This window comes from Propithecus coquereli, unplaced genomic scaffold (assembly GCF_000956105.1).
Source record: "Propithecus coquereli isolate 6110/MARCELLA unplaced genomic scaffold, Pcoq_1.0 Scaffold53, whole genome shotgun sequence".
NCBI classification, from domain to species: domain Eukaryota; kingdom Metazoa; phylum Chordata; class Mammalia; order Primates; family Indriidae; genus Propithecus; species Propithecus coquereli.
In genome coordinates, this window is record NW_012151174.1 from 4,789,108 (window position 1) to 4,809,769 (window position 20,662).

General features: G+C 45.4%; 1 protein-coding gene across 1 annotated transcript in view; it reads left to right on the forward strand.

Moving 5' to 3' along the window:
• The window catches only part of SH3RF1 (SH3 domain containing ring finger 1), a 166,221-nt gene that overhangs the window by 136,415 nt on the left and 9,144 nt on the right, over positions 1–20,662 (forward strand). The window contains exons 6-10 of the mRNA XM_012657141.1: positions 4,690–4,844; positions 6,006–6,176; positions 8,561–8,820; positions 9,620–9,981; positions 18,791–19,149. Of these exons, the coding sequence (XP_012512595.1) occupies positions 4,690–4,844; positions 6,006–6,176; positions 8,561–8,820; positions 9,620–9,981; positions 18,791–19,149 (1,307 nt within the window). The remainder of the gene's footprint in view (positions 1–4,689; positions 4,845–6,005; positions 6,177–8,560; positions 8,821–9,619; positions 9,982–18,790; positions 19,150–20,662) is intronic.

Below are 20,662 nucleotides of genomic sequence, written 5' to 3' on the forward strand. Positions count from 1 at the left end.
AGTATGTCTACTGTGCCAATTCCATTTAATGAAACACTAATTATAAACAAGGCTATCTGTCATCCCAGGAGATGTCTAGAACTTAAAGTCCCTGATAAGTTGGCAGAAATGTTTTGGATTTAATATGTTAGATTTAAGTGGAAAAATCTCAGTAGTATGTGCCCTCTGCTTCTTTTGTTAATTGTGGCAAGTATTCTATTTAAAAATTGAAATGTTTCTGAAGACTTTGAGCACTATCACAGCAATAGTAGGCAGCTTAGAAAAGAAACCAGGCTTTTCATGGCATAGATTTATGGGTAATAAATGCCACCACTAGAATAGAAAATGATAATTATTTCTAGTAATTTTTTTTTTATGTATTTAGACTTTTTAATCTTTTATGCAAAATGAAGTTATGGGCATATTGACCCATACATTTCACATGTAATGTTAAAATTTTAAATATCTAACATTATAAGCAAAACTGGTGTTATGTGTATCCAACTCAAGACTATGAATAGTAGTGAATTTTTTTTACTCATTTTGTTGGGGAGGATGATGAAGATCTTAGTCTTGTGTCTTCTGTACAATGGCAGAAGAACTTTTCAAACAAGTGATTAATAATTCCAGATCCTCTGTATCAGCCCAGAGGTGTTTAGCTCTAAGATGTTATAAGGCAGCCAGGTCAATAGAGGCCAGATACCACCCGTGGCCAACTCATAAACAAATTGCATTCCAAAATTGTGTAATTTAAACATTTTATAGAGACACACACACACACACACATGTACATGTGTGTTTCCTTAAAAAAACAAAGTTTAATGATGTCAGGTTCTCAGAGTAACCAATATGTAGTGAGTCCACTGTAGCCCGTGGTGAAAGCTAAGCAGAATTTAGTGCTGATAGCAGGTTCAGGGACAGGCTCTGGGAGTGGGGGCTGGGACCGCCAACCTTGGTGGTTTGAGAGGTAGAAGTAGAGCCTTTGGAATTGGCAGGAGGTCTGAAAATCAGAATGAGGATTAAGATATGGTCAAAACTTTCATGGCAACAACAGAAAAGGACTCTAGCACCTCAGGAGCTGAGCCTCTTGTTCCGTATCACATTGTTCTAACGGGGGTGTGGAATCACAGAGAATTTTCTCATTCGTGAAACACTCACTGAGGATCTGTCATCTGCTGGCTGCAACGCTAGGTGCCAGCGATACCAAGACGCAGATGACAGTCTGCCTTCCCGGTCTCAGGAGGCGTGACGGTAGCCTCCGTGTACTGAGCTGCTGCTGTGCTCCCCGACGCTGGGAACGGCAGCTACAGGAACTACTTTTGTTTATTAATGTTAAGTCCATCTCTCAGACTGGTATAGTGAGGCATAGAGACTGTACAGAATTTACACAGTTAACTAGTAGAGATACCTCTCTTCTTACAGATCAAATGTTGCATGAGAAATCTACAATAGGTGGCCGTGCTGCTGAAGTTGGTGGCACTGTCGACTGCAGAGGGTGTCTCCACGCAGGGTTGGAACATTGCCTCATCCCCCAGCCTACATGCACCTGAGCTCAGTGCGGAGGGAGACGGTTTAGAGATGCTGTTGTTTAGGGTTGCAAGGGAGTTGACTGGAACGCAGATGTTTAGAAAGAAATGATGAGGGGCTGGGGAATATTAAACGAAATCTGCCCAAGGGACCTGCAAACGCTCAGTCTATCCTGCCAGTCGCTTTTCTGCCCTGGGAGGCGTGTGAGGGAGGTGGACACGTCAGGACAGTTGGGAAGGAAACGAACCCTTTATTGTCAGTTGAGCTTGTGCCCAAAACTCCAAGGCAAAGCACTTTGCTGGTAAGCTGGCCGGTAGCCCTTGGCCCAGGCTTGAGACGCACTGGATTATTTCCCTATTTTCAGCCAAATCCAGATCCAACCACTATCTGGGCTGGTTGCATGAAAGGGCGAGAGGAGGAGAGAGTGCCAGAGAGGAGGGGTTCCGTGCCCATGCACTTGAACTTTTCACTCAGTGTCCACTGGCCGGTGCAGCCTGAAATGCTGCCTCCCGGAGAGAAGACGCTTCCGCCCTGCGCGCTCGCTCGAGCAAAGGAGGGAAGTCAGGCTGCCCGGAGAGGCCGAGTCAGGGTTGCAGTCCGTGTTGTTCTGACCCCAGCGCCCGTGCTGCCTCTCCAGCACACGCTGCCTCAACTTCCAGGATCGGCGCGTCAGGAGAACAAAACCTGGAGGTGTTGAAGTGTGACCATCTCCCTTTGGCAGGCCAGTTCTAAGCTCTGGTTTTATTGGACAAAATATTGTTCACAAAATGTGACACTAGCAGGTCCATAGATGTTTTTTGCTAGTCGAGAGCGCACCTTGGCCTCTGGTGCCTGGGCTGCCCAGACTATGCAATAACAGGCAGGTGTCCAGGCCACGTCGGGGTGAACGAAAGGCCGTGTGGTTTGCTCTGTGGAAATTGCAGGTCTTGCAGGGCAGCAGACTGCCTGAAGCACCATCTCCAGTGGATCACCTTTTGAACTCGCGCATCACCAGATGATTCGGGTTTGGGTTGTTTATAAAGCAACCACGGAACTTCCTACTCTGTCGCAGCCTGGACTCACCAGGGCCCTATCATTTTACCAGCCCCGCAGGACCAAGCACATCTAGGAATCTGAGTTTAATAGACTTTCTCTCTTGATCTTCCTCTGTGTGTGCATACACATGCTAATACACGTGCAGACACATACGCACGTTTACCCAGCATTGGGAAGAACTCTGCCCAGTTTCATTAAGACCATCTATGTTTCAACGTCAAAAAGAGAGAGGACTACTTTGTCTCAGGCCCAGGATCTCTCAGGATCTTTCAGGGTATCCTCTTTGATGCCGTATCTCAACGCCTCACTCTCACTCCGCAAAAGCAACGTACATGAAACGTTGGCCTCTTGTATTTTGTAATGATAAGTGATCTTTCTTTAGATTTTATTAACAAAATATGGAATGTGTTTTTATCAGGTCCATAGATATTTTGTGCCTTTTTCTTCTTAGGGCCAATTTTTACAGCCTCTGTTGTAATGAAATTAGGCTACAATGGACAATTCTAATTTTCTTTTTGAGCATGTGCCATTTGTCTTTTGCCTTCCCACAGCCACACTGGAGGCTGGGCTTAGAACGATTTAAATGGAAATCACTTAAGTGGTAATTTTACAGTTTCTGCGTGTATTACTTTACATACAGCGTAGACTCGTTATCTCACCTGTCAGGCCGGGGATGCATCGTTGTCCGTGAACTGCCAGGTTGCATTTGCTGAGTATTGTGCTGGGATTATCTTTATCTCTGCTTTGTCACTGGAAGGAGGCCTGACGTCACGAGTGCTTGACCTTCTCCTGTTTAAGGGTTTGGAGGCTCTAAGCCCCCGTACATGCAAATTCCAGAGCTATAACAAATCTTGACACTGCCACGTTTTTTATGGAGAGTGTGAGTCATGTTTTCGTGACATTCTAACTTTTGAACCGCCCTCTTCCTTGTCCAGGTTAGCACTCTGTAAGCAGCTCGGCACCTCATTTATTTCTGCAACAACTTCAGCTGCAGTGTGGGAAAAAGTCCTTACTGAAAGTCACTTTAGCAAAAAATTAAATATAATATGTGAAACAGTTGCGACATATGTCTAGAAATTTGAAATTTTTTTCTACTCAGCTTACTATATTTCTGGAGCTATGTATATTAACAGATGAAGGAAATGTTGATGAGATTCAAATCTTTATTACAGAAAATAGAAATAAAATGGCTATAATGAGCTATGTTTCGAAATCATTGGATTTTTTTGTTAATATGCTGGTGTGTAGAAGCCATTTATATACTTTCCTAGGTGCATTCTTTAGTCTCCTTATTTCTCCTTTGAGTTTGTTTTTACATCTAGTGGTTCAAAGAGTTGGGGAGGGCGAGGTGGGGATTCGGGCAGTCTTTGTGTGCCTGTTTTCCCAGGAGTTTCAGTATACAGACCCTGAAGAATTATCTGGGGTTTATAGATCCGAAGGTAACAATTGCTCCATTGATTTTCAAAAGGCATGGAATCCTGTAGGCAGAACCCCATTAGGCTGTGCCCGTAAAGGATCCAGCAGCTTTTCATTGGTATACTTGTTAAAGATTACCAGCCTTGATAGTACCAAATTTCAAAAGCTGGCAAAGTTAAGAAAAGAATGAGCAAAAAGCAGCAACAGTAGCCCAGTGACTGTGGCTTGCTATTGTTGGGCTTTTTGGAGACCAGGCATCAAAGCAAATTTTCTTCAGAAGGGATGATTTGAGATACAGTGCAGCTAGATTGTTTTGTGTTGTGTTTAGGTTTCAGGTTACAGAAACAATCAGATTAATTCCTAGCAAGCAGCGAGACATTACAGCTGCCCCCTCAAAAGGCGTTTGGATTCTTGTCCACGTCTGTACTTAAAAAGTGCTATTAATCTTAAAATTACATGCAGTCGTTTCATTTTTTCTTTCCCTCCTCCCAAGGGTGATTATTTACCTGTTTGCTGAAAAGGTTGCTGTGGCTTTAAGATCTTAAAGGAGAACAAGAGATGAATTTTTAAAGGGGGACTTTCATACAAGGTGACCTGCTGATTCTGCTCTGTGTGGATTCCAGTGAAGTCTTGCTCTGTGGATTTCTGATTCTGTTTCCCTCCCACCTTCCATCGAAGATGTAAATCAGTGTTTTGTTCCCTTTTTCCCCTCTTTATTTTTTTCTATATCAGACTCTGAATCCTCCTCTTCCCCCACCCCCTCTCCTGGCCGCCACTGTCCTCACCTCCACCCCACCGGGCGCTGCTGCTGCTGGAATGGGACCACGGCCCGGGGCAGGAGCCACTGACCAGATCGCACATTTGCGGCCTCAGACTCGCCCTAGTGTGTAAGTGAGGGTCTCGTTTATTACTGCTTAAGTCTTCGTTTAAAACTGAGTCCGAACAGCAGAGGGAGAGAAACACCTTTCTGATATGAGCTAGTGACGGGCTTAAGGCTCACCAAGTGGTTTGTGTTCTTCAAGCTTCTACCTGGTCGTGCATATAATTAGGAAACAGCTGAAACCAAGTGGACCTAATACCTGAGCTTGCCAGGTAGCAATCTTGCTGAGTGAAGGCCTGCCATAGTTCAGGGGACCACACTGTTGGCTTCTGTACAATAGTATATGTTTATGGAACTGCGCTTTTTGCACAAGTCCTGTTCGAGCTTTTTATCTTCATTTTCATTTCTTGAGTTAGGATAGTAATGAACAGAGAGGTATTGCACAAAATCAGGTCTAGATCCCATTGGCAGGTAAATGTAAAACGCTTTAAGTCCTCAGCAGTAAGTATCCAGAAAAGTCTAATTATCCTGTGGAGAGTTTATTGATGGCAGAGTACAACTAGATTCTTGTGGACCCTGCATTGTGCGAGTTTACACACAGCTTAGAGCACTGGTAAGAACTGTAGGTTGGTGCCGCTTGGCTGGTTTCCACGTGTTCATGGGTACAATCACCTTGCATTGTGGAGTTGTTTTGTGCTCTCTGTGATCTAGACCTTCTTTTCCTTTGACTTCTTCAAATTCAGTCTTCTTCCTGGCTGAGCATACAAAAGCAGGTGCAGCCGGCTTGTGTGCGGAAGGCAGCATGTTGTGCCTCCCGGTGGGATTTCCTACCATATGTCCTCCCTGGGGCTACTTCCCAGGTCTAACAAGTGCCATTTGAAGAGCTTAATTTTCCCAGTAGGTACATAATCGCTCGCAGCAAGTTAGGCACTCCTGGAAGCTGCATCCATTCTTTCACACTATACAAAAACCATTTGGTGGGATAGTCACTTCCACACTGGAAGGAGTGGGTTCAGCAGTCAGTAATCAGGAAGGCCTTTTCCTGCATTTAAAATGTAGACAGCAAAACCTCTTTCAGTGGAGAATCGCCAGTGCTGCAGGTTAAAGGATCATGCTCTCTGTTTGCTTTTGTGCAAAATGTTCAAGACTTTGTAGCAGGGAAGAGTTTTGAGCATCGTGGGGTTTATGTGTTACTCAGGCTGGAATCAAATATTCTTTTCTATTCTAGGTATGTTGCTATATATCCATACACTCCCCGGAAAGAGGACGAACTAGAGCTGAGGAAAGGGGAGATGTTTTTAGTGTTTGAGCGTTGCCAGGATGGCTGGTTCAAAGGAACATCAATGCACACCAGCAAGATAGGGGTTTTCCCTGGCAATTACGTGGCACCGGTCACAAGGTATGGCTCCGAACAAATGGCTCCCTAAGTTCTAAGCAGGAAGCTTTGTTCTTTTCCGTGTTTTCAGCCTATGCGGATTCCTTCTCACATTATAATTGCCTGTTAACGTAGCCAGAGTTTTTAAAATCCCATCTCTATCTGCTAAGATCCCTTCTAACTCTAAAATTCTTAGCTTACTGTTCACATGGATATATGTGATATTATAGATTTCTACCAATAAATATACTCGGTTTTAAGTTATTTGCTTGAATTTATCTGTAAGAAGACTCAGCTATACCATTTTCAATACTTTTCTACTAGAAAATAAAAAGCCTGGTATTTAATGTAAACAAAACAAATTAGCACTTACATGTTTATATAATGCTTACTGTAAGCCAGGCAGGCAGATCTCTAAATGCATTATACTGATTAACTTCAATTCCTTAAGCAATTCATTGATGCAGCTGCTCTTATAATCCCCGTTTAATAGATGAGGAAATCGAGGCACACAGATGAAATAACTTGTCTGAGATCACATAGTGAAGAAGCGCTTCATCTCCAGGTGTTCTAGATCCATGTTTATTCCATTAATTCGGTGATATTCTGAATTCTGGCAAGTAATTCTATAATAGGTCAAAAATAAAACTTTTAAAAATAGCTTAGAGTCTTCTCTACTGAGGGTGGTTTTCCTCCCCAAGGGCAGTATCTGGACACGTTGGTGGTTGTACTCTGGAGGAGGTGGGGGTGCTGCTGGCACGCGTGGTTAGAAGCCGGGAATGCTGCTGCACCTCCTATACTACACAGGGCAGCTGCGCACAAAAGAAGAACAGTCTGGCCCAAAATGTCACCGAAGTTGAGAGATCCTGTTATAGGATGATTGGAGCTCTAGATATGTAAGATTTTCTTTATTTTATGTAAAGATAACCCAACTACTGGTCCCTGAGGAAAGTTGCTTTGGAAACAGAGTGAAATGAACTCAACACTGAGGGAGCCCTGGTTTTTGACCACTGACCATTAATAAACGGTCCAAGTTTAACTGTTAAATCATTCCTCAAACCTCTTGATTTTAAACAAACAGCTTAATGAACTGACATGTTTGTCAGCTGTTGGCCTTGATTTATAGGTTGGTCAGCAGCCTAATTAAATGAAAATCACTATTGTTGCAGATGGTGACAGAATGTTAGCTTTCGTTTGACTTGCAAATTTTTAATCAATATAAACCTTCTTTTCTGTATACGTTAAAATCTACATTCAGGATCCAGCCCATCCGGAAAATAGCAGATAGACCCTCCTTGGTGCAAAACGATAATAATAATAATAAAGGAAAGTACAACAAACAACAGCAACAAAAAATGAATATAATGGAGGAAGACATTTTTATAAGACTCTAAACAAATTACTGAAAGTCTGTTCTTGTTTAACTCTGGAGCAATGCTTGCTTGCATAACTCTGTTATGCATCATGGTAAATGCTAAGGATGTTCCAGTTAATGAGATATTTGACTTAGTAGAAAGTTACTGTATACAGAATTATTGTCATATAAGTGAACTTAGAATATAAAAAAATACATTACACCAAACTATGTTGAACCTATTTAATTAAATTCAACCAGTAAATAGCTGTTCGGGGCTGGCTCTACCCCTGTAAGTAGCAAATACAGGATGAACAGGAAAGAACCATTTCCACTGGCCCTGCGCTGCAGGAATGTTTGCCGAGTCAGCAGTATTTAATGAGGAATTTATTAAAAAGTAATACACCACATTTTATGATCAAGAGCCAAAGTATAAACAACTGTGATATAAACAGAAACAGAACAAAGGACAAAATCCACTTGAAACAGTATAATCATAAAGTCTTAAACCTGAACCTCAGGCAAAGCTTCCTGAATGACAGGATTTGTGCTAGATCTTGAAACATAAAGGAAATTAAGACAGGTCAGTAAAAGCCAGAAAGGACATTCCAGTAGCGTGTGTATGTGCACACGTGTGCACGTACCAGGAGCTGTGTGATGGGGCTGGAGGCAAGTAGGAAGACGGCGGGAAACAGCAGCAAAGCCACGGAAGTGTGGGTATCGTGAGGGACACCCCTGGCTTGTTCCGTAGATGAAGCAGCAGAACCCAGGGCCTGGAAAGTCGGTGGAGATAGTCGGCCTTGATGTGGAAAGTTGAACTTGAGCAGAGCATGACGTGTGGTTTCTGGTGACTCAGAAGGCATCTCAAGACCTTTCTCTGCCTCGGGGCTATCACTACTTTGGATTTTCTGTTCTTAAGCTTTGTAAAAATAATGCCATTCATTTTTTAAGACGGTCTGTCTTTAAAGCTCTGAGTCATTTTTCTTGCATTAATTGTTCTGTCTCCCACTTTGCTGATGGATGGGGCTTCCCGTCTCTGTTTCTGTCTTGGCAGGGCAATGACAAACGCTTCCCAAGCTAAAGTCCCTATGTCTACTGCTGGCCAGACAGGTCGGGGGGTGACCATGGTCAGTCCTTCCGCTGCAGGAGGGCCTGCCCAGAAGCTCCAGGGAAATGGTGTGGCCGGGAGTCCTGGTGTGGTCCCCACCGCCGTGGTGTCAGCCGCTCACATCCAAACGAGTCCTCCAGCCAAGGTCTTGCTGCACATGACGGGGCAGATGACCGTCAGCCAGGCCCGCAGTGCAGTGAGGACAGGTAAGGAGGAACCCGGACGGGAACGTACTGGGAAAAGAGGTTACCGACCTAACGTCAGACGGTTTATGACAGATGTTGAGGAAAGTAGATGTGATATTAGAATAATGAGTAACGTTGGGACGTAGAAACAGGCACAGGCTAGTCGGTGGCACTTTACATCTGTATATTGGGCTGAGCCCGCCCTGCCCATTGATTCAAGCTTGATCTGTAGATCTCATGACTGAAAGAAATTGGGCTGATCCTGCGCGTGTCACTAGTACTGGAAAGTGACTTCTGTGGTCAGTGTCACTGCTGCTAGCTGTGCAACCATGGCTTGACTCTCTGCTAAGCCGCGTGCTGGTTATTTCTGATGAACTTGATCACATGTCTGCCTTAGACTCAGTGGGATCTCAAACAGCTTTCTCAGTTCTAAAGGCTTGTGAGTTCTACCAGAAAAACAACAAAAAAAGGGAGGAAATAGTTAATATGAAAAGGGAACGGATGAAAAGAGAAAGGACTGGAGGGCGACACTGTTGCTGTCCAGCGTCGTCAGGAAGTGGCTCAGCGTCTCCCACCAGAGGCCGGGGTTAGAGCGGAGCTTCCAGGGACGCCGCAGACTGGAGGGCTGAGCTGGCAGGAAATGGTTCTAGGAACCCAGCTAGGACGCAGTGCTTTTACACGGCCACGCGTCCCTTCTTTATTGCGCTGAATGCAGTGGCAACCCTTCATTAGGGTCTGATGCGGTGAAGTGACTCGTGCTTCGGTGAGTAGCATGTATTAGAACGTTGTTTCTTGCCGTGTTCCTCCTGTCGTCTACCAGTGGCGGCACACAACCAGGAGCGGCCTACGGCAGCAGTGACGCCCATCCAGGTGCAGAACGCCGCCTGCCTCGGCCCTGCGGCTGCGGGGCTGCCCCATCACTCGCTGGCCTCCCCGCAGCCCCCGCCCCCCACGGCAGGCTCTGCCTCCCACGTTGCCGCCCTCGGTGTCAGTCGAGCTGGCGGCCCCCTGGCCTGCATGGCGGCTGCGTCTCTGACCTCTCCGAGCATCACTACCGCCTCTCTGGAGAACGAGCCCGGTGGCCGGACGGTGACCATCCTCCCCGGACTTCCCACGTCTCCTGACAGTGCTTCATCAGCTTGCGGGAACAGTTCAGCTTCCAAACCGGACAAAGACAGTAAAGTAAGATGAATTCCTGTTTCCCTGCCCTGCTAGCTATGAAAGGGCTCCTTGTCCAAGTCCATCACGTGCTCACCACCTGTGAGTCACTGCCAGGTGTGAGGAGCAGCGGGGAGGAAGCGTGGCCACCGCCCTGTCCCCTGACCTTGATCTGTGTTCCTCTGCGTTCAGGCGCCCCGGTCGCCAGGCCTGGGTTGGGTGTTAGGGAAACCGGAGGATGAGACGTCACTCCTTGCACAGCTCACAGTCGCACGGAGGGATTTCCTTTCCCCTTCGGTTACTGGTGCTTTCATCATTTTGCTGTCGTCAGTTCTTCCTGTTCAGTCAGTCTTGCTTGTTAACAGTTCTGGAAAAAAACAGAAAAACACAACTTTGATAAATGAAGAGATTGAGACTGTTAATCATGTGTGTTATTTGCAGATTTATTTTATTTACAGTACATCTGACCATAATCAGCATGGTTCCTTGAGAGATAAGACTTAAAATTTAAGGAAAAGTTATTTTCTAATTCCATAGATTTTTTCGAAAATCTCTTATTTGGGGCTAAGTTTTAAAGAAAATATAAATGGAAAGCTATGTCTGAAAGACTGACCTATGGCTAGGGTGGAGACAGATGGTTGGAGACAAGAGAAATTAATAGTGATTAAATGTGAGCAGAAAGAGAAGAGAAGATAGACAATAGGTCTGGGTGATTTTATTGTATGACTTTTTCCTCAATATTTCATGCATTTTCACTAAAGCTCGATACCAGAACTGGGAAGTTTTAGGGTAATCATAAACTCTTAGCCACTTGGTTCAGTGGTAATGTTTGTTGCTCTATTTAAATGGTGAGGCAAGCCTGTAAACAGGAGTTTATAAGGAAATAAACTTTACAGCCTACCAAAAAGTTAATATTTAATCACTGGGTTAACATGAGACTTTTTGAAAAAGATTGATATCTTTTCAGTGTTTATAATTAACTACGTTGAACTTGTACTCAAGCTGACATGTCCCATTTTATTAATATCTTTTAAAGAATTATTTTTATGGTTTAGATTTTAAGGCTTTGGGACGATGTGTCTCAGAGCCCTTTTCACTGGTGCGAACAGGGGCTCCCAGCCCTCCCGGTGTGGAATCCACTGAGTCTCTGAGGCTGGAAAGGTCCCCGTGGGAGGCAGGATGTTGGCTCCCCAAGACGCCCACCTCCCAATCCCTGGAAACTTCAAATGTGTTTCATTATGTGGCAGGGGGGACCTCGGAGAAAGGATTAAATTAGGAGCCCAAGGTGGGGTTGTTCTGGATTAGCCGGGTGCGCCCAGCGTGATCACAAAGATCTTCATAAAAAGGCAAGAGGGGGCCGGGAGGAGGCGTGCCGGTGCAGCAGAGGTGGGAATGGCGGGAGAAAGGGGCTGCGAGCCAGCGAGTGCAGGCATCTGGAAACGCAAGGAAGCAGGTTTTCCCCGCGGCCTCCAGAAGGAAGGGGGCCCTGCCAGCTCCTTGGTTCCGGGACCCGATTCTGACCACGGAGTTGGAGGTACTTTGTTACAGCACCGACTAATACGGGCCCTTGCGGGTCATCCGTTGAAGACCCACCGGACCCATGGCCCCGGCCTCTGCTTGGGCGCCCGCTGACCTCGCGAGTGCCCTGCCCCAGAGCCCTCCCCAGATGCCCCAGACGGCAGCCTCTCAGCTCAGCCTTCTAACCCTTGTTCTTTGTTTTGAGGGGCCATGTAGAAAGCGTTGATCTCCTTTCTGGGTGATGCATGAGGTATTTGCGGGGTTGTCCCCTTGTGTCTTCTTTGTTCTAAGGCTATTTTTCTTGTTTGTGTTTAGACAGAGTCTTGCTCTGTCACCTAGGCTAGAGTGCAGTGGTGTCAGCCTAGCTCACAGCACACTCCTGGGCTCAAGCGATCCTCCTGCCTCAGTCACCCAAGTAGCTGGGACTACAGGCACACCACATGCCCAGCTAACTTTTTTTTTATCCTATTTGGCTAATTTTTTCTATTTTTAGTAGAGACAGGGTCTCGGTCTTGCTCAGTCTGGTCTCAAACCCCTGAGCTCAAGCGATCCTCCTGCCTTGGCCTCCCAGAGTGCTAGGCTATATTCTCGAAGTTTTTTTCATCTGTTCTTCATGTCACAGACTTCAAATTTTCCCTTCTTAAATCCACTACCTCATTTAATGTTCCAGGTCCACTAAAGAGACTTGTTCTGGTTGATATAAATTCCGTAATTCCATGATTATTGTCACTTTAAGCATCTCGAATTCTCACGACTGGAGTGTCATTTAGCCCACAGTTCTCCATCATGCCTGCAAAGATATCATGGGAGAACTTGCCAGATCCTTTTTGTCCTCCCATCCACACAGTGCTGTTACTTACCTTTAACAAGCGTCTCCTAAAGAGTCTCCTCCTCGGGGTCTCATTGCTGTCTCTGGAGTGCTCACAAATCTTTCATTTAATACTGTTCTAGGATTTCCAAGATGGTCTGCAAAGTGCTTTGTTGGCATCTTTTTGAACATTGGGACTACATGTGCTCTCCTTTGCCTGTGGAGTTGACCCAGATCCCAGATTTGCCGGGATCTCTCCAGACTATTGGTTGCACGTCGGCTGTTAATTTCCTCCGTACACTGGGGTGAATTCAACCTGCTAAGAGTAGTCCTTTGATCTTGCAATCCCAATCTCTTCACCCCGTATCCAGTCTGAAGACTATCCCTCCCTTTCTTCTTGCCATCTGAGAACCACCATCCTTCACAGCAGGTCTGCGTCTTTCTTGTTCTTCTTGTTTCAAACATAACTTTATAACAGCTCTTTTAAAAAATTTTTTTGTCTTTAGCATTTTTGCAAATTTAAGCTCATTCTGATCTTTAGCTTTCTTGGATTGTGATGGGCCATGTTACATTCTTTGTTAGGGACCCTTCTCTTGATCTTTTTGTACATGTTCTTTAAAAATTTGAGCCATTAGGCTGCACCCCAGGGGCTCACATCAGTACCTTTAGATGCCTCGACATTTTTTTCATCTGCAGAGATAATTTGCAATTGTATGGTTAGAATTTCATATTTGAGAGCCCTCTCCTTCCTCTTGAAGCATCGTCCCTTTTGAGTTTCAGGTCATGCATATATTTTCTTTGAACATTTAAAATCAGCTCTTTTAAACTTCAGAGTTCAAACCTGACTATCGCCAGCTTCTTCAGTGCTTTCTTCCACGTTCTCGATATTTCTGCTTCACCAGCTGAACATCTCCACCCCCTGTCGAGCTCTGCATTTCCCCCTAGTTGATCAGAATGAGATCCAGAGTTGCAGTGTGCTCAGCTTTCCGTGAGATTAAACCATCAGCAAGTCAAGGACAAATGCGTTAGAGATTCTAAGTTTAGTTGAGAGTTCCAGCAAATATCTTGGTACTTGACAATGCCCTCATTATTTCTGGCTTCCCTCGTCATTTTGTGATCGTCATCCATGTGCTCAAACCCACCAGCAGCGCCTGGTCTGCCCTCCAGATGATGGCGTGTCTGCTGCCCCTCCTTTGTCCTGTCCCCGGACGCTCTGCTGTGGACCACTACTGGCATTCCAGAGGTTTAGCTTTTCTGTGTAGACGTGGGACTGTCGCAGCTTTGTAACTGGGCTGTTCCTTTGGAGTGACGTTTTATTTGCAAGTCTTATCTCACAAAATCTCGGGGATCCAGAAGCTGTTTTTGTCTTGGAGTCACAATCTGTAGCTAGCTTTGGTGTCTGCGCCCCATGGTTTGATGAATAGGCATCTGAAACTCCGTATTTCATCTCAGCTGTTACTTGTTTGGAATCCTGGGCCTTTCTGCCGCTGGTTCTCTTCTTCCTGGGAGACCCTGGTATGTCCACAGCCGTCAGTTTAGCAGCTTCGTCTGGGCGTTTTCTAGCGTCATCCTTGGTTCAAAGGCTTCATTATGTGATCAGCTAGTTCCCAGGCAGTGTGTTTCCCGTCTTGGTGAGATAGTTAGTATGTGTGTGTATACATATTTTTTATGTGTTTTTTTGGAAAAATTTTTAGATTGTACATATTTAGTTAGAAGTTAGAGAAAATCCAGATGTCCAAACAGAAGGCCTAAATATGATCTGAGATTTCAGAGAAAACCACTAATATTACAGTGTATATGTTTTTTCCCTTATATACCAAAATATAACATATTATTTTGGTATATTGAGTTTTCCTTAAAAAAAAAAATGCTTTTGTTCAGCACAATTGTGTAATTGTTCTCATATTCTCTTAAGTTTCACCCTCACTTCAGAAAAAGAGGAGGAGCAACGTCTGGTGCCTCCCGACCCTGCGTGCTTCCCTCCCCACCCCTGACTCACAGTCTCCAGAGACGCTTTGCGGGTCTCTCCCGCCCTGTCCTGCGTTTCCACGCCATCGGCGGGAGTGGGCCGGCGCAGCCTGCCGTGTCCTGGGTGCGTCTCAAAGACAGCATCCTGCAGGGGGCTGGGAAAGGGCAGCATTTGGTCCCTCCGGCCCCCACCCCAAATCCCTGACGACCCTCTCCCTCAAGGCGCGAGCCACAGGTTTTCTTCAATTAATCAGCTAACATTTGAGGACCTTCCCTATTATTCTTGATTTTCTTAAGCAGAGGGTCCTATCCAGTTTTTAAATATTCATTCTCTTCTATTCTGAACACTTTTCCTAAAGTCTTTACTGATCATTTTCTTTGCTCAAATGATTTTCCTTCCTCCCAGTTCTTTCTTTGTTGTTAGAAACACGATTGTGTGTTTTACCATTTAACACATTAACTGCCATGTGAGTTGTGTTCAACTCATGCTAGTTTTGAGCACGGGGCCTCGTGAGGCATATGTAACTCACACGTCTCTTCATCTTGGGAGCCACGTGGTGCACAGGCAACTCACGCTGCCACGCTGTAGCATATGTGTTATGTGACGGGTGGCCCCTTGGGCAAAAGCCTGCAGTTAGTTCATGAAAATTTTACTTGTTGATGTTCTTATTGTCACAGTTAATATTGACAGTTTAATTGCATACAACTCATGCACAGAAAACAATAAAAACTAACAAATTTTTCATTAAATTAGAAAGGATCGTTTTGTTTTCAAAGTTTTTATTCTATTTTTGTAATAAAACACTGTGGCCCCAAGGAAAAATTTTTTTTTCTAGTGTGGCAGTAAATGTGTTAATTTTCTTAAGGAGAAGCCCACCCTCCCTGTTAAGTGGTCTCGGTCACTGTCCCTGCCCCTGCCCTGCCCTGCCTGGATCCGCATCAGGTCTTGACTGTGTAGATCTGCACACAGACCTGGCTAAGCACAATCTTTGTGGTCTGCAGGCCTTGGGTACCTGTGTCTGCTCTTAGCGCTCCACTGAGCAGATGTGCTCCTAGAAGCGTTGCCTGTGCTGAGCTCACGGAAGGAAAAGTGGGTGGATTTGGCTCAGATCCCACTTGTACCCCTTACTAGCAGTGTGATTTTAGGCAATGAGAATAATAATTGATTCCCGTCTCATCAGATTGCTGCTGGGAATAAATGTGGAAATCCTTGTAAAAGCATTTAACAAGATTCTTGAACCTGGTGGTGTTGACTGTGTCTAGAATTCCCCGTGGCCCCTCCCTCCCTGCCTCCATGCCCTTCCTTAAAGCAGCCTCTCCTGACCCCTCTGGCGCAGACAGCATCTCCTGATCCTCTCTGCTCTCACCCTGCTTTATTTTTCTGCAGAGCACCTATTTTATAGCATGTTTGTGTCTTTGCTGTAGAATGTAAACTATTTATTCGCTACTGTATTCCCAGAGCCTAGCTCATTGTTTATATTAGACCTTCAACAAATATTTGTTGAATGTATGAGTGATTATTATTAGACAATTACATACATTAATTTTTTTAGATTTCTCACCTAAGAACGATGACTCTGATTATTGGGAGCCTGACTGTGTAGATTATTGATGACCTGTGCCAGGGAAAGACTGTCTCTGGTTAATTTCTGTATACATGTGAGGGCAGAGAGAGGAGTAAGGAGGAAGACTCTATGTGTAGAATGTTGTTAATTGTGAGTTGCTCAAATAAAGTTCATTTTTGCCTGGGAAGGAGATCTGACTTGACGTTTTCCATATTGTGCTTATCCTCTGTTATGCAACTAATAGAAAGGCATTAAGTTGATGTTCAGAAGTTATTTTGTATGTAAAAATTATTCCTTTTGGTTATCTGTTGATCATTTTCTCACCCAGATAGTTCTTTTTTTAATATGTGATGTTGTTTTAAATCATCAAATCTTCTGAAGAGAAAATTATGACTATAAAACATTATTTCATCTAGGAATAATTTCTTAGAAAACTCACAAGAGATGAATTATTAAAGTTTATGTTAAAAGATATGCCCTTTTTTCATGCATGCTAACATTACATTTTTAAAATTGCTTTACTGAAGTGTAAGCTTTATTAATGCATCCATAGTTTTCATTTCTGCTGTTGGATTTTGCAAAAAGAAAGGTGCTGTTAGACGATAAGTGTCTGATTTTGCAAAATTATCTCTCTCATGTGGCACATTGTTCTGCTAACACAGAAAACGTCAGAACAGGAATTCTAGAGGTGGAGGAGGGTGGTGAGGAAAAAACAAAACACATCAGAATATGATACTAAAAGCAGAGTTCCTTAAACCGAGGGCGACATCTTTCCTGCGTCAGCTCCCCCACCCGTACCCCCGCGCCCCGCCACATCCCTAACCCCTGCCTTCTGCTCCACGGCAGTCAGCATCGGTTGATGGTGATAACACATCCCTTAGAAGTCATTAAAGCACGCTGTATTTAATGTCTTTAATCGTTTTAGGTCAATCAAGTCATCTTTCTTCTTAATCACTTCAAAGTCCGTTCCCTGTGTGCCATTCAGTGATCTGGTATTTTTTTATGAGTGCTCAGAACTGAGCTTTTAAGCGATGTCTTCAGCCGTAGCTTGCTGAGATTGTAATTTATCAATGGACTTGATGTTCTCACGGGACCGGTGGGGGTCCAGGGATTAGGACGTGCTTTCTTACATCGTGGCAGGAGTAGCTGGAAGCCACAGCCGACTGCTACCTTAGAAGCGGAAGCTATGGGGCGTTATTCTTTGCCAGCTCATTTCTTGGCCCTCCAGACCTCAGGCTCTCTGCAGGAAGCGTGGCAGCAGCCCTGGCAGGTGTCGAGGCAGGCCACTTCACTGGCCTTTGTGTGGAGGAAAGGCTTTATTTCCTCTGGATTTGGGAAATCCAGAATATCCTTTTTTATTTCCTTAGCCCTGGCACTAGCTAAATATTTTTTCTTCCCCCTGTTGGTCTCATCCTCTTCCAATATTTTCTTGGTCTCCAAGCTGTACGGGGCTCTGCACTCGGTGCTGGGTGAGATGCAGAGGTCATAGTGTGTGGTCACTGCACTCGAGCAGGGAGTCCAGGTTTGTCAGGCCTTTATTGGAACGCGCGTAGCAGCCCCTTGGAAAAGGTGGTCTTGAATGAGCGGAGCAAAAGGCGGTAAAGTCGGTCGAGGCCAGGCCTCGAAGAGAAGTGCAGGAGGATCTCGCTCAGGCTGTCGGCAGAGGGGGATGGGGCGGATCAGCTGGCTCTGGGCATCTGCAGCCTGGGTTGCACAGGCACGGAGGGGACTGTGGAGCCTGCTGCCCAGCCCCTGCCACCCGTCTTCCCAGTTCACACCCAGGGGCTCCATGTGCCGTGAGCTGCCGTAGGTACCTGGCAGCGGTGGGGCAGTTTCCCTGCGACGCCTGCTTGTCTGATGAATGATTGCTTTTGTCTCTTCCTTTTCCTGCCACACTGTCCCCACTGGAACTGCGTCGTGGATTTACAGTCATTTCCCCGAGGGGTTTACTGAATCTGAACTAACTGGTAATCCCAAGAAAAATTCCTTGGTGGATCCCTCCTAATTCTGTTTCACTGTCAGTGGGCCTTAATAATTCCAATTTGTCTGTAGAGTTGTCTAAAGAGAGAGTTCTCTGGGAAATGTTTCTTTTTCAAGCAGCGTTTCCGTTCAGAGGGCTTAATGATGCAGTGGACATCTTAGTGAAACGGGTGATGTTGAGCTTGGTTTGGCTCCTGGGGTTTCCCTAGCAGAGCAAAGAGAGGAAAGTATCAAAAGAGACAAAGCTTTAAGAGATGGCTTCTGCAGAATGAGATTCCTGGCACAGCTCTTATTTGTGCATTTGCTTGCAAAAAGAGACATAAAATTGTTTTATGAATATACTGAAGTTTTTTGTTGAAATTTTGTGGAGTTATTTTTGGGTTTCTAATCAAGCAGGTTCCGGCACAATAGAAACGGGTTTGACTTGCGTTGTTATTGGCTTGTTAAATTTTATCAAGGTGGTGACGTGTGAGAAGTGGGTTAGCCCTTAACTCCTATCACTGCCGTGGGTGATACCGCCAAGAGCGGAGGCTTGGAGAGAAGAGCAGTTAGGTTAGGCTTTCGTCTCCTTCGGCCCGGGCAGCCCCTACGCGATTAGAGACCAAGGAGGCACAATGTCCTGAAATTAAGTCCCTAATCTGAAATTCCCATTGCACCCTAAAATGTCTGCTTCTGCTTTTACCAAACCTGAAATGTGCATTGGTGTGTTGGTGGGGTTTTTGTTTTACATCCTTTTTATCTGCCTGTCCTACCTCAGCGAAAGAGAGTAATGAACAATGGAATGCCCAAAACCACAAAACCGTGCGGGCGGAAAGGGAGGAGTAGTGACAGGTCCGGGCAGCACCACCCAGAAATCGATAGCCAGGTTATGAATAATCAAATGTCAACAAATAATTGTAAGAGATCAAGTCAAACATTGAAACTGTAAGGCCCTATAGATTACGACAGCGATAGTACTGTCGTCTCCAACTCATATTCTTGTTTTTCTTTCTAGAAAGAAAAAAAGGGTTTGTTGAAGTTGCTCTCTGGCGCCTCCACTAAACGGAAGCCCCGAGTGTCGCCTCCAGCGTCACCCACCCTGGAGATGGAGCTGGGTGGCAGCGAGCTGCCCCTGCAGGGAGCGGTGGGTCCCGAGCTGCCCCTCGGTGGTGGCCACGGCAGGGCGGGCTCCTGCCCCACGGACGGAGACGGCCCGGTCGCAGCAGTGGCGGCGGGAGCAGCCCTGGCCCAGGACGCCTTCCACCGGAAGGCGAGTTCCCTGGACTCGGCCGTGCCCATCGCTCCCCCGCCCCGGCAGGCGTGCTCCTCCCTCGGCCCCATGGTGAACGAGTCCAGGCCCGTTGCTTGCGAAAGGTGAGTTCAGTGTCACTCCGGCAGAAGGCTAAAAAATGCACAGCGAGCTGGGTGCTGGCACGTTCATTCTGATATTTAAGATATTTTTCCACATCCTCCTAAGTATTTTTTGAATCGAATTTGTAAGAACAACCAAGCACTGACTTTCACACTTGCCACAACGTCCCTGTCCTCCTTTTCCTCCCATTTCTTACATGGGTGAGGGTCCCCCACCCTCCTCCTCCTCCTCTATTTTCTCCACTCAGCCGCTTGGAATGACGTCCAGAGGAAATCTGTCAGTCGCTAGAGACGGGTTCAGTTCACGTCCTCCTTCCTGCCTCTGCCAGCGTCAGCAGCCACTCCCTTTTTTTGTCCTTTGCCTTTTTTATTAAAGGTTGCCATCATTGCCCGCTGGCTGTAAAGGGCTGGAGCATCTGCCCATGCGAGGAGTCTCCGTACTGTCCCTGAGCCGGAGCAGGGCCGAGTTCTCAGCCTCAGCCGACTCCCCTCCTGACCCGGCGGTCACGGGGAGCCTCTTCTGGCGACTCTGGCCTCGAATGGGAGCAGTTGTGCGATACGGATACTTGGAGCTAGGAGTGTGTTAGGAAGGAAAGTATGTTTAATAGGACAAATATCTATTTGGATTACATAAACTGAAAAATGAAATACTGTTTGTTACACAGGAAGACATCATGAAGTACCCTAAGTGGACTGTTTTCACATAACATATAAACACATAAATTTGTTTCAAGTACCATCTGCTTTATTCTTTCTATAAGCTTCATTTCCCGTGTACCTGAATTTTGTAAATCAGATTTCTCGTTTGTGGAAGTATTGCCTTTTTGGTAGCATTTCCTGTGTTGCTGATTTGAAATCTTACTGAAGTATTACACCTTAAAATGACTTAAATTTACCTTGCCTCTGCATTTCAGGTGGTGCCATGTGAACATTTGTATCCACCAAAATCTGAGCCCTTCATTCATATGATGTTTTTTGGCATACTTTTTATCTAAACTATGAAAAATAGAAAAGAATAAACCTCCAGCAACCTATGTATCCTACGTACAAAGTACATGATTCATTATGTATTTTTATAGTGAGGTGAAATAATTTTTTGACATTCTAAGCCTTACAAAGTCAGTTTTCAAATGAGACATTACCCTAAAAAAAGTGTTCGCTTTCTACAGATGAAATCATCCTATCTTTCCTCTTATCCACTGTGCTCTCAGGAAAGCTTTGAAATTTTGTCCAGAATTCACTTAATCTTCTGCTCTGAGACTCGGCCTTTGTCCTACAGTGGTCGCCTGCTTTCCCGGGATGGTCCATCTGCCCCTGGAGTCAGTCCAGTTACTTGTTTACTTCCTTTTGGTCACAAAGGCTCGGACTCTCCCTCCAGATCTGATCTGCACTTCTTCCTTCGTGCCCCGAGGGCCCCTGTGCTGTGTTCCCTGTCATCTGTGGCATTTGTGTGACTGCTGTGAGTGATGGTCACTCTGCCCAGACTCTCCCTGGGCGCTGGCTTGGGCACCCTGCC